Source organism: Pongo pygmaeus, chromosome 14 (assembly GCF_028885625.2).
Source record: "Pongo pygmaeus isolate AG05252 chromosome 14, NHGRI_mPonPyg2-v2.0_pri, whole genome shotgun sequence".
Classification (NCBI taxonomy): Eukaryota; Metazoa; Chordata; class Mammalia; order Primates; family Hominidae; genus Pongo; species Pongo pygmaeus.
In genome coordinates, this window is record NC_072387.2 from 54,598,153 (window position 1) to 54,612,300 (window position 14,148).

A 14,148-nucleotide genomic window follows, 5' to 3' on the forward strand; every position below is an offset into this window, starting at 1 on the left:
ATTAACCTAAGTGTGTATGTGTTTTATTTTTTACCATCTTCCACCAATTATGATTCTTGAATATTCCCCTGGTTGAAATGGCAGTGCTGGTTAAATGAAAATAGTAGCTTTGAAGAGCTGTGTGATGGCTTACTTCATTTAGTGAGTGATACTGTTCATAGTACGATGTGGAGGCTCGGGGGCTGACTGTGTCGTTGGCAATCTGCTGTTGAATAAGATCTTCCACATTTGCCAGCAAGACACTAGGTGATGAAACAGAGAGTGAGCTAGTTTCCAAGCAGAGAGTGGATCTTCCCACATGGCCTATTGCAGGCACAGCAGGTGAGCATGAAGAAAAAAAATCACTAAGAAACTTCATAAGCATTTCATCAAGGTAAAAGTAAGACATCTCACATTGTGATAAACTGATTGACAAACCTTTCAGTAGAGCCCACATGGGCACTAGAGAAAAAGTAGCTCCTATTAGGTATATTTTCAGGACCTCCATAAAAACCACCCTTTCCCACCATTACCAACATTACTCAGTGGTGATTCTTCAGTGTCTTTTATATGAACATATGGATTAATGTACCTTTCTTCAATCCAGACTAACACTGTATTATGCTGTTTTCAGTTAAAGAGGAAGAAGAAGCAGAAAAGCCTTTTCTTTCTTTTTTTTTTTTTTTTTTCATATTTTTCCCCCATTGACCTGCATCAGATGTTCTGCAGAGCCAAAGAAATAGAACAGGAAAAGGGAAGTACAGGAAAGGCATCTCATTCAAGTTCTCTTCAGACCACCACATTTGTTAACCAGGCAAATATTTTAACTGAATTCAGGCATTCTATCACCTGAGGTGGACAAGTTGAAAGTTAGCTATCATACTAATAAAGGGTTCTTTACTTTTATTTAGGCCAATAAATAAAAGCCGCAGCATTGACATCAGAAAGGTCTAAGTTCGACTCCTAACTCTGCCATGTTCTTTCTGATTTACCCTGAAAAATTCCTTTATAAGTAAGGATATTTTTTCATCTATATAATGGGGATTGCATCTACTTCACGGGGTTAAATGAAGATTAATAGACACAATGTCAATTAATAGAAAGGTTCAGCACAGTTCCTGGAAAACAATACACACCTATAATATACTCTATAATATATTACTAATGATTAATATAGCATATTATCCAGGGGGCACCCATTGATACACAGAAGAGAGCATGGTCTCAAAGGGCCAGGCCACCAGGAAGGTACTGGCAGTTGGGCAGTGGATATGGAGGGGAGATATTAGACAGGAGACTCCATAGGAAGAAGACTAGACTCTGAGCAGAAATTGTACCTGATACACTTTTTAAGAAAAGGAAATCATTTCTAATCCACATGGTAGGTGCTGTTTCTACCCTTCATATACAAAACTTGGGAGCAGAGAGGTGAATAATTCCCCCAGGGTCATATAGGTGGTAAGGGGCAGTGCTAGACCAACCCGAGATCTCTGCAGAGTCCAACCACCTGTTACACTTTTTAAAGCCAGACATTCAGAAATGGTCACTGTCTTTGTGAAGAAGAATTAGCAGAAGCTAAATCCCCTCCCGCAGCTGCTTTTTCAGGAGATATCAAAAAGCCTACCAAGGCAAATGACAGTTTTGCTCCCTGAGTCTGGGTACAGAGTCGTCAGAGAAAAAGGAACTATGACAGGCTTTACCAATCACTGAGTCTAACCTGCATTTTAGATAAGGGATGGAGGTCATGAGGGGTTGAACCATTTATCCAAGATCACAGAGCTGGACCTTAGGCTTTATCACCAGTCTATTTGGTCCAGTCAGAGACTTCTATGCTGCCATGGTTAATACATTTTATTTTTCCAGGAAGCAATTATACCATACCCTAGTCAACTGCATAGTAGGTGTTTATAATAACTACTCAATATGTATTGAACGGTGCCTACCTGCATGGAATTCCGCTCACATTTAAATGGGCTTTCACATTGTCGACATCAGATGCATTTACAAAAAAATGGACTTGTTTTTTCTTCGCAATAAGGTCAGCTGTTACTGGCTGCCAGAGAACAATCTACAGTTTAAGGGGCAAAATTGATAAAATTAAAGAGTTGTTCACATCATTCTCATCTGTAGCTAGAGCCATGACAGTTTTATCTATAAGGAGTATGAAAAGGACACTACCAGGCGCTGGTCCCGATCCACACACATAGGTAATATAAACATTTATTTTGCAGTGAGTTTTTTAAAATTCCTTTCTATAACTCTAGTTGCTAAAAAAAAAAAAAAAAGGGGGGGGCCTGGAACATACAAGATAATCCATAAATATTTGATGAGACAATGATGAATGAATGACTATATTCATGGCTTAACTGTAAAATTGCATGTGTACATCAGATATTTGAAAGGAAATAAAATTTTGTCTAGAAAGAAAATTGATTAAACATTGATTTTATTTAATAAAAATTTCATGTTCTTGTAATTATCATCATGTCATTGTTCCTTTTTTAAAAAAAAATCTAATTATGGACTTTGGGCAATGGCTTCCAATAAGATTTACATTTTTTCTCTCTTAATGTGCTTTTTATTTATTTATTTATTTATTTTATTTTATTTTTTTGAGATGGAGTCTGGCTGTCTCTCAGGCTGGAGTGCAGTGGCACAATCTTGGCTCACTGCAAGCTCTGCCTCCCAAGTTCTCGCCATTCTCCTGCCTCAGCCTCCCGAGTAGCTGGGACTACAGGCGCCCGCCACCACGCCCGGCTAATTTGTTGTATTTTTAGTAGAGACGGGGTTTCACCGTGTTAGCCAGGATGGTCTCGGTCTCCTGACCTCGTGATCCACCTGTCTCAGCTTCCCAAAGTGCTGGGATTACAGGTGTGAGCCACCGTACCCGGCCTTAATGTACTTTTTCAAAGCACTTTCATACTCATTTCTTTTGATAATTATAACGCTTTGATATAGACTAGGCAGGTGTTATTATTTTGCATTGTTCAGGTAAAGAAATTAAGGTTAATACCTAACATCTAAAATCATACACCTAGAAGTGACAGAACAAGAACTAGAATTCTAAATCTCAGATGCTTCCTCTTGTAGTATTTCTTCTTTACCATGATGTTGTGGTCGTGAATATGCACCATTTAGCTCTTCGGTTGAGAGAAATACAGTTGGCTGGTGTTTTCAGTGGCTGCCCTGGTGACCCACTAGAAGCTGAGGCCATGTGGTCTCAGGGCTGCAGCCAGCCAGTAACTGAGCCCTGTGGAAGTGTTAATGCAGGCCCATTCTTGCCAGACTGAGACTGTCCTAGCCCAGCCTTCTTTGGACCTGCCCTGCCATCTGAGATTCTCCACACAAAATTCCCCTTTCTGCAGAGGTGTCAGAGCTGTGACATGGTCTGATGATGCTCCCTGCCTTCTCCAGCTCCCGCCTCTATCCTCCAACAGCATTCCCCTCATCGCTTGCTCCTCCAGTCTAATCTTGACCTCTGCTTCTTGGAAAACAGTAACAAACAAGGAGCCATCCATTTTCTACCATGGTATTGTTACGGGATCCCTGGGGTCGCTTCACCAGCAGAAACCTCTGTGGTCAGTGGCGCCTTTGCCTAAGTTTTGCTCAGGCCCGCTGAGCCCACTCGGCCTGGCAGGCTGCACTCATCTCGTGCTACTGGCTTGGGTCTCATTCGTGCCAAGGGCGAGCTGAGCGGTGAGGGGTGTGTGAGTGAGCAGGGGTGGGGTCCAGCTACTACACACAGCGAGGCATGCTGGCTGTGGCAGGGTAGGCATCTTTCGGCTCCCTGCAAGGCTGTGGCTGGACCAGGTGTCCCACAAGCAGCTTCCATGGCTGGCACCGGGGAAGGTGGTGGCACCCAGAAGTTTGGAGACGTCAGGAACCACAGAGCCCTAAAGAGGGTGTCATAGTCCTGCCTCGGGGAGCTCTTAGGTCTGAGCTCCCCAAAAGGCTGCAGCTCTTCTCTCCTTCTTGTCACCCACAACGTGGCAAGCTAGGGGCGTGTTTCAGCCCTGTTTGTGTTAGAGCTCTTTCAGCTCCACCATTTGGCAAGTTCAGCGCCCAGGAACAATGAGGTACGTGGACAAGCGGAGGGTGAGCAAGGTGAAGAGGAGCTTTACTGAGTAAAAGAACAGCTCAGAGGAGACTCGCAGTGGGGAGCTCCTCTCTGCAGCCAGGTTGTCCTGATGAGTGTTAGTTCTCAGCAGAGAGGAGACCCTGGAGTGGGTGGCTCCTCTCTACAGCTGGTCCTCCCCATGTCTCTCCAGAAGAGTCTGGCTGAATCTGGGGGGTTTCTATGGGCTTCAGATGGGAGGAAGTGCGTGCTGATTGGTTCATGGGTGGCCATGGGCGGGTGCGGAAAACTCACTGTCAGTTCCCACTGCGGTGGGATTGAAGGTGGGGCTTCACCAGGGACCCGCCCTTTTCTGCCTAGGATCCTGTCTGCCTCCTACGGCTATTTATGGCACCCAGGCTTTTCCAGCTGAGGGGGCCTGCAGGCCAGTGCCGAGATGCCCTCAGCAACCCCCTTGGCTTCCCTCCTGTGCTCGTCAGTACCCAAAGTCCAGAGGGGGCTGAGGCAGCAGGGGGCTAGCATGTCAGTACTGCCCTGATCATGCACACAGCCAGCCAGGTTGTGACAACACCTAGGCTCAGCCTCAATTTTGCTCCAAGATTGGAGTGAGCACCAGGAACTCGGAGAGGCCAGACAGTGGGAGCAGGCACTTCTGAGTCTGTAGGGGAATGGGGGGCCTTCTGAGAACACTGAGAGTGAAGAAATGCCTGGGTCTGCAACCCCAGCTGGGCAGCCGCAGCTGCACCCAGGAGGGCAGGGCTCCTGCCTGCTCCTGGCCCCCAAGAGCACAGGGATGTCCAGGTCTGTAGCTGCAGCGGGCAGCTGCAGCTGCGCCTGGGGAGCATGAGGCTGCCGCTCTGCCATCACAGAAGGGGGCGGGACTTTTACCTCTTCCTGGCTTCTGCTGGCTCCGTGGAGCGCACAGCCCCAGCCGTGCCTCCCCCATGGCAGCAGTGCCTCCCCCATGGCAGCAGCCGCTCTAGATGGGCCGCCACTGCCATTAATATTCTGTAATTCTTGTCAATTTTCTACATCTTAGACATTATGTCGAGATGGGCCCCTGGGTGAGAATTTTAATAAATGTACTATGTGTTTTTGGTGCATCCTTGGTTAAGAACCATTGTTTCATGAGTAAGGTTTTATTTATAAATATTTTAATTTCTGTTATTGTAGCCTCTTTGTAAGTGCACACTTTATATCCCAAGGTACTATTATGAAATGGGCTGGAAAGCCAATAGCACAAGTGAAGAAGTTTTGATTTGAGGAACCAACAAAATCATGTGATTATGAGAAGGGAGAGAAGACTATGAGAAGAAGAGTTCATACCAGATACATGTAAGCCGGACAACATACAGGAGGAAACTCAACACCCAGTGCTTATACAAAGTGAAACCAATATAAACATAAATTAGGGAGAAATTACCTCATATGTTGTAGTAAGATTCTGTAGAACTTGAACTTGCCTAGAGGTTCTAGGAAGAGCAGCTAGAACTTGGCCACTGGGGAAAAAAATAAAAGAGGATTTTGATATTAAATAAAGAGTAAAGATGGAATATATTATACTGTGAGGAGCTTTTAGGTAATTGCAAAAGTGAAACAAAATTTAAAATGTTATTAAGACAGAGGATCTCACTACAGACTCAGTGTAGTAAGAGAACATATACTCTCAGTCTTTATGCTCCTAAGCAATTGCAAAATCAAAAGCTCTCTTGACTGGGGGTCAGTTTACAGAGTATTTATTTCTTTCCTTTTTCTTGTGCGTGCATGTGTGTTTTAATTTTTAAAATTAAATATTTGATGCATAAGGGAATATTTATGCTGATCCTACTTAATTACACAATAAAATGAATGCCTGTGAACCCATCACCCCACTTAAAAAGTCCAGCTTCCTTGACATCCTGAAGATCCTTGTGTGCTCCTCTCTGCCCTACCCCCTTGCCACATCGCCAGAGGTATCCTCTACCTTAAATTTTGACTTTTGCTCATTCCCTTGTTTTTCTTTATAGCATGGATTTTTAAACACATGTATGTGTGGATTCTGAAACAATACCCTTAGATTTGCCTGATTCAACTTTATAAAAATGGTATACTATATGTATTCTTCTGAATCTTGTTTTTCTTTTACTCAGTATTGTATTCTCAAGATTATCATCTGTGTTGAAGTAGCTAGCCATAGTTCACACGTGAAAGCATTTTCTTACAAGTGGAATTGCCATTTCATGGGATATGCACAGTTTTAATTTCATAGGATAGTGTCATATCAGTCCTCAAGTTTTTTGTATCAATTTATATTGTCAGTAGCAGTGGAAAAGATTTCCTATTGTTCTTCCTCCTTGCCAATACCTGATGCTCTCTGACTTTTCAACTTTTCCAATTAAATTTTTATGAAATGAAATTTTCTCATGATTTTGATTTTCATTTTCTGACTTATTAATGGAGTACAGTTGTTTATATTTGATTATTGGCCATTCATATTTTTGCTTATATGTTATGTTTATTCAGATCACCTGCCCATTTTTTTCTAATTTACTTGTATTTTTGTAATAGTTAATTTGTACAATTTCTTTATGTATTCTAAATACTAATTTCTTGTCAGTTATATGTATTGCAAATATCTTCTAGTAGTTTGTAATTTGTCTTCTCTCTTTCTTGATGATGTGCTTTTTTTTAATCATTTCCTTTCAGGTTTGTGTGGTTTAAGACATCTTTCTAGATATCTGGGATATAAAGATATTGTCATATACTTCTTCTGTCCTTCTTATTTAAATTTTAAATTCAATGGAAAATTATTTGGTTGGGTGCAGTGTAAAGAAGAAATAGACTTCTTTTTTTTTCTTCTTATCATTGTTTATTATTATGATTTTTTACATCATCGATATTTTTCCCAGGGATCCACTATGTCAATTTTGTCATATATCAAGTTTCCATATTGTTTGGCAGAGAAAATGTTGGTTCATCAACACCACTGCCTCTTCCTGCGCAGACAGAAAAACTTCATTACCCAGCCTTCCGTGTGGTTGAGTTGAGACCCGGTGCCTGAGCTTTGCCAATGGGAATGCATGGGAGTGTTATAGGTGCCTAAGATTAGGTGTGTCTTCATGTGCATGTGCCCCCTCTCATCCTGCAGCCAGAAGCAAAGAGCCCCAAATGTGGAGTTGCATAATGGAAGCAGCCAAGATCTCCAAGCTGGAGGAGAGCACCAGGGAGAGTTTTATGACCTTCATCAATTAGTATTATGAGTGAGAAATTGCTCTGATCTGAATGTTTGTGTCCCCCCAAAATTCCTATGTTGAAATCCTAACCTCCAAGGTATTAGGAGGTGAGGGTTTTGGGAGGTGATTAGGTCACAAGGGGAGAGGCTTCATGAATGGGATTAGTGACCTTAAAAAAGAGATCCCCTCCCCCTTCCACCATGTGAATACATAGCAGGAAGGTGCTGTCTATGCAGAAGACAGTCCCTCCCCAAACACAAGAATTAGCTGGTGCTTTGTCCTGAACTTCCCAGCCTCCAGAACCGTGAGCGATAAATTTCTGTTGTTTATAAGCTACACTATTTAAGGTATTTTTTGTTATAACTGCCCAAACGGACTAAGACAGAATTAACCCTTTATTGTGTTAAGTAAAGCTATTTCAGGTTTTATTAGTGATTGTAGCATAATCAAGGATTACCCTTGCTAATATAATGTGCTCTATTTCTTAGTTCTCTGTTATGTTCTATTGATATATTTGTCTACCCTTGAGCCAATACTACTCATCTTAGTGATGGTAGCTTCATATTACATCCTAATATCTTAGAGAACAAACTCTTGCTTCCTCTCTGCCCTGCCCAGTTCTTTTTTTTACAAGCCTCTTGCCTTGATCCTTTGCTTTTTCACATAATTTTAAAAAATCAGCTTGTTATGTTTCATGAAAAAAATGAAATTTTCATTAGAATTATATTCGATCAATAGATTAATAATTTGGAAAGAACAGATATCTGAACAGAATAATGATTCTGAGTGTCATTATTAGTAAATAGAGTGAATTTGTCTATTTGTTTCTTTTTTTTTTTTTTTTTTTGGAGATGGAGTCTCACTCTGTCACCCAGGCAGGAGTGCAATGGCACAATCTTGGCTCACTGCAACCTCCGCCTCCCAGGTTCAAGCAATTCTCCTGACTCAGCCTCCTGAGTAGCTGGGATTACAGGTGCACACCACCATGCCTGGCTAATTTTTGTTTTTTTGAGTAGAGATGGGGTTTCACCATGTTGGTCAGGCTGGTCTCGAACTCCTGACCTCACGATCACCCGCCTCAGCCTCCCAAAGTGCTGGGATTACAGGTGTGAGCCACTGCACACAGCCTATTTGTCTATTCTTTAATGCCTTTCCAAAAGTTTTATAATTTTATCCATAAAGATGTTGCACTTTTTTTTTTTTTTTTTTTTTGAGATAGAGTCTTGCTCTTTTGCCCAGGCTGAAGTGCAGTGGCGCCATCTTGGCTCACTGCAATTTCCACCTCCCTGGTTCAAGCGATTTTCCTGCCTCAGCCTCCTGAGTAGCTGGGATTACAGGTGCGCACCACCACACCCAGCTAATTTTTTGTGTTTTTAGTAGAGACGGGGTTTCACCATGTTGGTCAAGCTGGCCTCAAACTCCTGACCTCATGATCCACCTGCCTCGGCCTCCCAAAGTGCTGGGATTACAGGTGTGAGCCACCGTGCCCAGCTGCACATTTTTAAATCATGTTTCTTCTAACAAATTTGCCTTTTCGTTAGTAAATGATAACTTTTAACATGCCACCTCTAAGCTCTTTTTTGCTGAGATATAGAAATAAAAATGATTTTTGATGTTGATTTTCTATTCAGCTCCCTTGGTAGTTTTGATAATTTTCGTATAGATATTTGGGGGGATTTTTCTCTTTGCAAGTAATCATTATATCTGCACATACTATTAGGTTGGTGCAAAAGTAATTGCAGATTTTGCCGTTACTTTTAATGTACTTAATGTACTTTTAATACATTCTACTTATTTAATTTCAGTGCTTATAGAGCCCCTTTTCCCCTTCCTTTTTGTCTTGCTGTGTTGCCTGGACTCTAGTACAACATTGAATAGAAGTGGAGGTAAAATGCATGATTCCTAATTTTTAAGAAAAACCTTATAATATTTTACCATTAGAATGCTTGTTGTAGATTTTTGGTAGATGCCTTTTATCAGTTTAAAAAAACTCCTTGATCTTTGTTAAGGGTTTTTATGATGAATAGGTTTGAATTTTAAATGCTTTATATAAGATGAGCATATGGGTTTTCTGGCTTAATATCTTAATGTGGTGAATGATATCAATAGATTGTTTAAAAAGCAGACACTTGGTTGGTTTTCTCACCTTTGCTTTGTTGTATTTCTATTTTGCAACTGTTGCTAAGGTTGTGAGAATTCTTGGTGATTCTTACACAGCCAAGGCAATAGATTAATGTGACTCAACATGAATTTACTTTATTTTCACATACCACTTAGAAAAGAAAGAATTTCTTAGCAAATGTCCTCATCTCTGCAGCTCTCCATCCAGTTTTATAGGTAAGTGATAAGGAGAGAAAGGAAGCAGTGAGGTGAGGGATTGTGGACTCTGTTAACGGCAATGGCATTCTCGAGTTTCCAGTATACCACTGAGTAACCTCACAAGAACTATTTTATTTAAATTAAAATTAAGCTATGTTGGTGGCATTTGCCAGCTTGGAGCCCCCTTTTTTTTTTAACTGAACGAGATTTTTCTTTCATTTGCAAACAAATATTGCCCTTGAAATATGATGATAGATATATTTTAAATTAGAAAAAATGCTTTCCTCTTGCTTTATTTAAAACTAATCTTAGACTTTGCTTCCAGTTATACCCTCCTTTATGAAATAACTAAAAACCTGGACAAAATGTATGGAACAACAGCACTCAAGACATTAGACAACAGTAACATTTTGACTAAATGCAACATGGTGTTCTGGATTAGATCTCGGAACAGAAAAAGTGCATTAGTGGGAAAACTGGTGAAATCCAAAAAAGTCTGGAGTTTAGTTAATAGTAATATAAAAATGTTGAGTTCTCAGTTTTTACTAATACATCATGATAATATAAAATATTAACACTAGGGTATATTGGGTGAGGGGTATACAGTTGTATTACAATTGGCAACTTTTCTGTAAATCTAAAAATATTCCAAATAAATCATCTTATTTAAGAAAACCATGTACCAATAGCTCTGAAAGCACAAAAGAGGTTATGATAACTTCTGTTTGTCGTTATTAGCAAAGGCTTCATAGAAGGGATGTCTGGGTGCATAAGAATGTCTAAGAGTGGGTAAAGGCACAATAGCAAGGGATAAAGGGCATTGTTGGAAAAATGGCTCTTGTTCAGTGTTGCCAAGTATAGGATACAGATGTTTAAAGCAAGAGAAGAACGGGAGCTAAACAGAAATGAGTGTGGGAAGTTATGTTTGTCCTCCCCTAGAGAAGGTCTTGAATGCATGCTGAGAAATTTGGACTTTATCTTGTAGGCAATTAGAAGTTAGAAAGGTAACATTTGAGCTGTGATTTATAGGGATAATTTTATTTGTTTTTGTTTTTGTTTTTGTTTGTTTGTTTGTTTTTGAGATGGAGTCTCGCTCTGTCACCCAGGCTGGAGTGCAATGGCGTGATCTCGGCTCACTGCAACCTCCACCTCCTGGGTTCAAGCGATTCTCCTGCCTTAGCCTTCTGAGTAGCTGGGATTGCAGGCGTGCACCACCATGCCCGGCTAATTTTTGTATTTTTAGTAGAGACGGGGTTTCACCGTGTTGGTCAGGCTGGTCTTGAACTCCTGACCTCAGGCAATCCACCTGCCTCAGCCTCCCAAAGTGCTGGGATTACAGGCGTGAGCCACCGCACCCACCAAGGATAACTTTAACAAGGGTGAAGGGTGGCTTTATTTTGGAAATCCTGAGTAAAATATTCTGAATTCTGGAAATAAGTCTACGGAGAGACTTGATTATTAGAAGAGGGGAAAAGTAGCTAGACTGAGAAATTTTATGTCAATTTCTGGTACAAGTTTAGCATCAACTATTAAACCAATGATTAAAGACGTATGTTCAAGGATATGTATTACGGCATTATTCATAGTAACAAAACCTAAAAACCATGTGAATGCTCAGCAGTAACAGAATTGTCGAATGTTGGTAGTGTCTCCACATTCTAGAATGCTTTTCAGTCATTATAAAAAATGAGTTTGATTTATAACAGTTAACTTGGGGGCTTTAAATGACATATTAAGGGAGAGAAGCAAGATATGGAGAACTTTATGAAATATGATCCTATTTTTGGAAAAAATGTTAGACCTAAGATAAAGAAAAATTAAATGTGTTAAAACCAGGAGAAAATTATACATAAATAAACAACACATTGTTAGCTTTGATTTGGAGGGTGGAAAATGGCAATTGAAGGCTTGGGTAAGTGGCAGGGGAAGAATAAATGAGATTCTTTTTAAAAGAAAGGTTTCTATAGTACCAGTAGGAGATACAACATTCAACTAATGTACAATTATACACAGGGAGATATAACTACATGGAGAAATGTATGAAAGGATGATCACAAAAATGTTCATATTTTCCCAGGATGGTGAAATTTTAGTGTTTTCTCCCTAATTTTATGCTTTTCTGTATTATTTACTTTTTAAACCCAAAAGAACTCTTATTCTTGTATTTATTCAAGAAAATTAAATTTAAAGAAAAATCTCCTTTGACTGTGAAAAAGCCACTAACAAGCTTCTCAGTGATGCTGGTAACCCTCTCATCTCACCAGCACATTCCTTATTGGTTTCATAAACAGAATGTTCTCTGGGCTCTTGGAGTAGCATAGTCACCCAGGGGGTTTTCTAGCCTTACATAGCATTTTTATTCTAGTGTGCTCGATCTCTTTTTTCACCATCTGCCGCATTCGCTCTGACATTTCTAGCTCAGACGGTGCAGGCCATACTTTCTCCAAGCTTCCAAAAACCACCCTAGCAGCGTGTTTGTACCACCTCTCAAGGAACTAACTAGAATGTTAAATTCTGTAGCATGGGTGAGTGCATCTCCTTTGGGGTATAGTCCCTTTCCTTTGTTAACATGCCCAGCACTTTCACAGCCAGCTTATGTTGTGACTACCCCAAGTTATTGGCTTGAAGGCCAGGAGGCGAGATGGGAGTAGATCCTGAGGGCTAACTATAGGACATGCCATTACAGAACTGAGCTCTCTGATACCAATGGAGATGTTAAGATCCCTATATAGAGAAGCCAGGCGGGAGGGCTTAACCACCAGTAACAAGTTGGGCACAGTTATTACAATAAGCAGTAAGGTCAGAGTGGCAGCCAGAGGACCATGACCCTCAGAAAATTGTGGAGTCGGTTAGGAGAACACAGAGTTCTTAGGGGCAAGATAGAGGAGCAGCCAACGAAAGGATTGCTCAATCTTTACAATAAAAATAAATCAAGGCTGGATAATGAGAGAGGCTGAGGACAGCTATCCTAATCAAAAGTCATAATCCATTGCCCTTTTCCAGATCTGAGCTGTTCTTAGACCCAGAATTTCTTGCCTGAAGGAGGAGTCAGGTCCCCACAAGGAAAGACCCTGCAACTGTATAAAAAAAGAATCTAAAAAGATCATGACTCCTTCAGTCCTTTCCCAAAGAGACCTATGGAAATTTCCTCAGGTAAGTCTGCACCCTGGGGAAAGGGTAATACTCAAATATTTTCAGGTGTGTTGGATGCAGGGTCACTATCCAAGTTGATTTTGAAACCTGGGTATCTGGAGTCCTAGCCTAAGACTAGCTCATAGGGGGTGCACCATGTCAATGGACTCCCCCATCATTATTTCCCTGGTCACCAAATGTATAATTGACATGAACATACTAGGTAGTTGGCAGAACCTCCACATTGTTTCCTTGACTGCAAGACAAGAGCTATCATAGTGGGAAAAGCCAAAAGGAAACCTCTGAAATTGCCCAACCTCCCAGCCAAGATATCAAAATTTAAAAAAAAAATTCATCCTTGGGGGGAAATGACAAGTATCAGTACCACCCTTAAAGACCTAAAAGATGCAGGGATGGTAGATCCCATCAAATCCACATTTAATTTGCCATCTGGATCCCACAAAAAACAGATGGATCCTGGAAAACGACAGCAAACAATCAAACTCAACCAAGCAACAATCTCAATTGCAGCCATAGTGCTTGATGTGGCATCTTTGCTGTGGTAGAGTCTCAGGCATATGGTATTCAGCTATTGCGCTGGATATGCCAGTCGGAAAAAGCATCAGAACAGTTAACATCCACTTGGGACAGACACCAGTGCATATTTACAGTCTTGCCTCAGCTTTAATTAACTTTCTCACTCTCCAGCTGCAAGATGTGTACTTGATATAAGCCCCCAACTACTGTGCTCTGAAATCTGTCCCTGTGTTAGTGCTAATACCACATTTCCCACTGGCTGCTTGCAGCTAATAACTGAGTATGGTGGGGATACTAAGGGAGGCTCTTTCTACAAAACTGGAAACTCTTCTGGTGAGTGACTCTGGCTATAGGACTTTTTTTTTTTTTTTTTTTTGAGACAGAGTTTTGCTCTTGTCACCCAGGTTGGAGTGCAATGGAGCAATCTCAGCTCACTACAACTTCCGCCTCGTGGGTTCAAGTGATTCTCCTGCCTCAGCCTCTCTAGTAACTGGGATTACAGGCACGCACCACCACACCCGGCTAATTTTTGTATTTTTAGTAAAAACGGGGATTCACCATATTGGTAAGGCTGGTCTCAAACTCCTGACCTCAGGTAATCCACCCACCTCGGCCTCTCAAAGTGCTGGGATTACAGGTGTGAGCCACCGTACCTGGCCAGGACTCTTGGTTGGTTTTGCCAAAACTTTCTTAGAACTACACTACGACCTGAGATGTTCCCTACCTGCTTCCTTCCTTTCCTCTCTCCTCCGCAGGGGTTAAGTTTGCATTGCAGTCTCATGGCTCTCCCAGCCTCCTCCAGCCCTCTCCCCATTTCTTGCACCCAAGCATTTTCCTCAACACACCTCTTGCACAGCTAATCCCATCTTGGTGTCTGCTTCTCAGAGGATCATA

General features: G+C 41.2%; 1 protein-coding gene and 1 long non-coding RNA gene across 3 annotated transcripts in view; one reads left to right on the forward strand and one right to left on the reverse strand.

Annotated features, from left to right (window-relative positions):
- The window catches only part of LOC129011585 (uncharacterized), a 64,536-nt gene that overhangs the window by 30,802 nt on the left and 19,586 nt on the right, over positions 1 to 14,148 (forward strand). For both annotated transcript variants that reach the window (XR_008493367.2, XR_008493368.2), the window contains exon 2: positions 12,589 to 12,738. This is a non-coding gene — a long non-coding RNA (uncharacterized LOC129011585). The remainder of the gene's footprint in view (positions 1 to 12,588; positions 12,739 to 14,148) is intronic.
- CPB2 (carboxypeptidase B2) overlaps positions 1 to 14,148 on the reverse strand; it is a 53,228-nt gene that overhangs the window by 30,451 nt on the left and 8,629 nt on the right. Inside the window, exons 2-4 of the mRNA XM_054446686.2 lie at positions 5,478 to 5,553; positions 1,923 to 2,047; positions 134 to 242 (exon numbers count right to left, since the gene is read on the reverse strand). Of these exons, the coding sequence (XP_054302661.1) occupies positions 134 to 242; positions 1,923 to 2,047; positions 5,478 to 5,553 (310 nt within the window). The remainder of the gene's footprint in view (positions 1 to 133; positions 243 to 1,922; positions 2,048 to 5,477; positions 5,554 to 14,148) is intronic.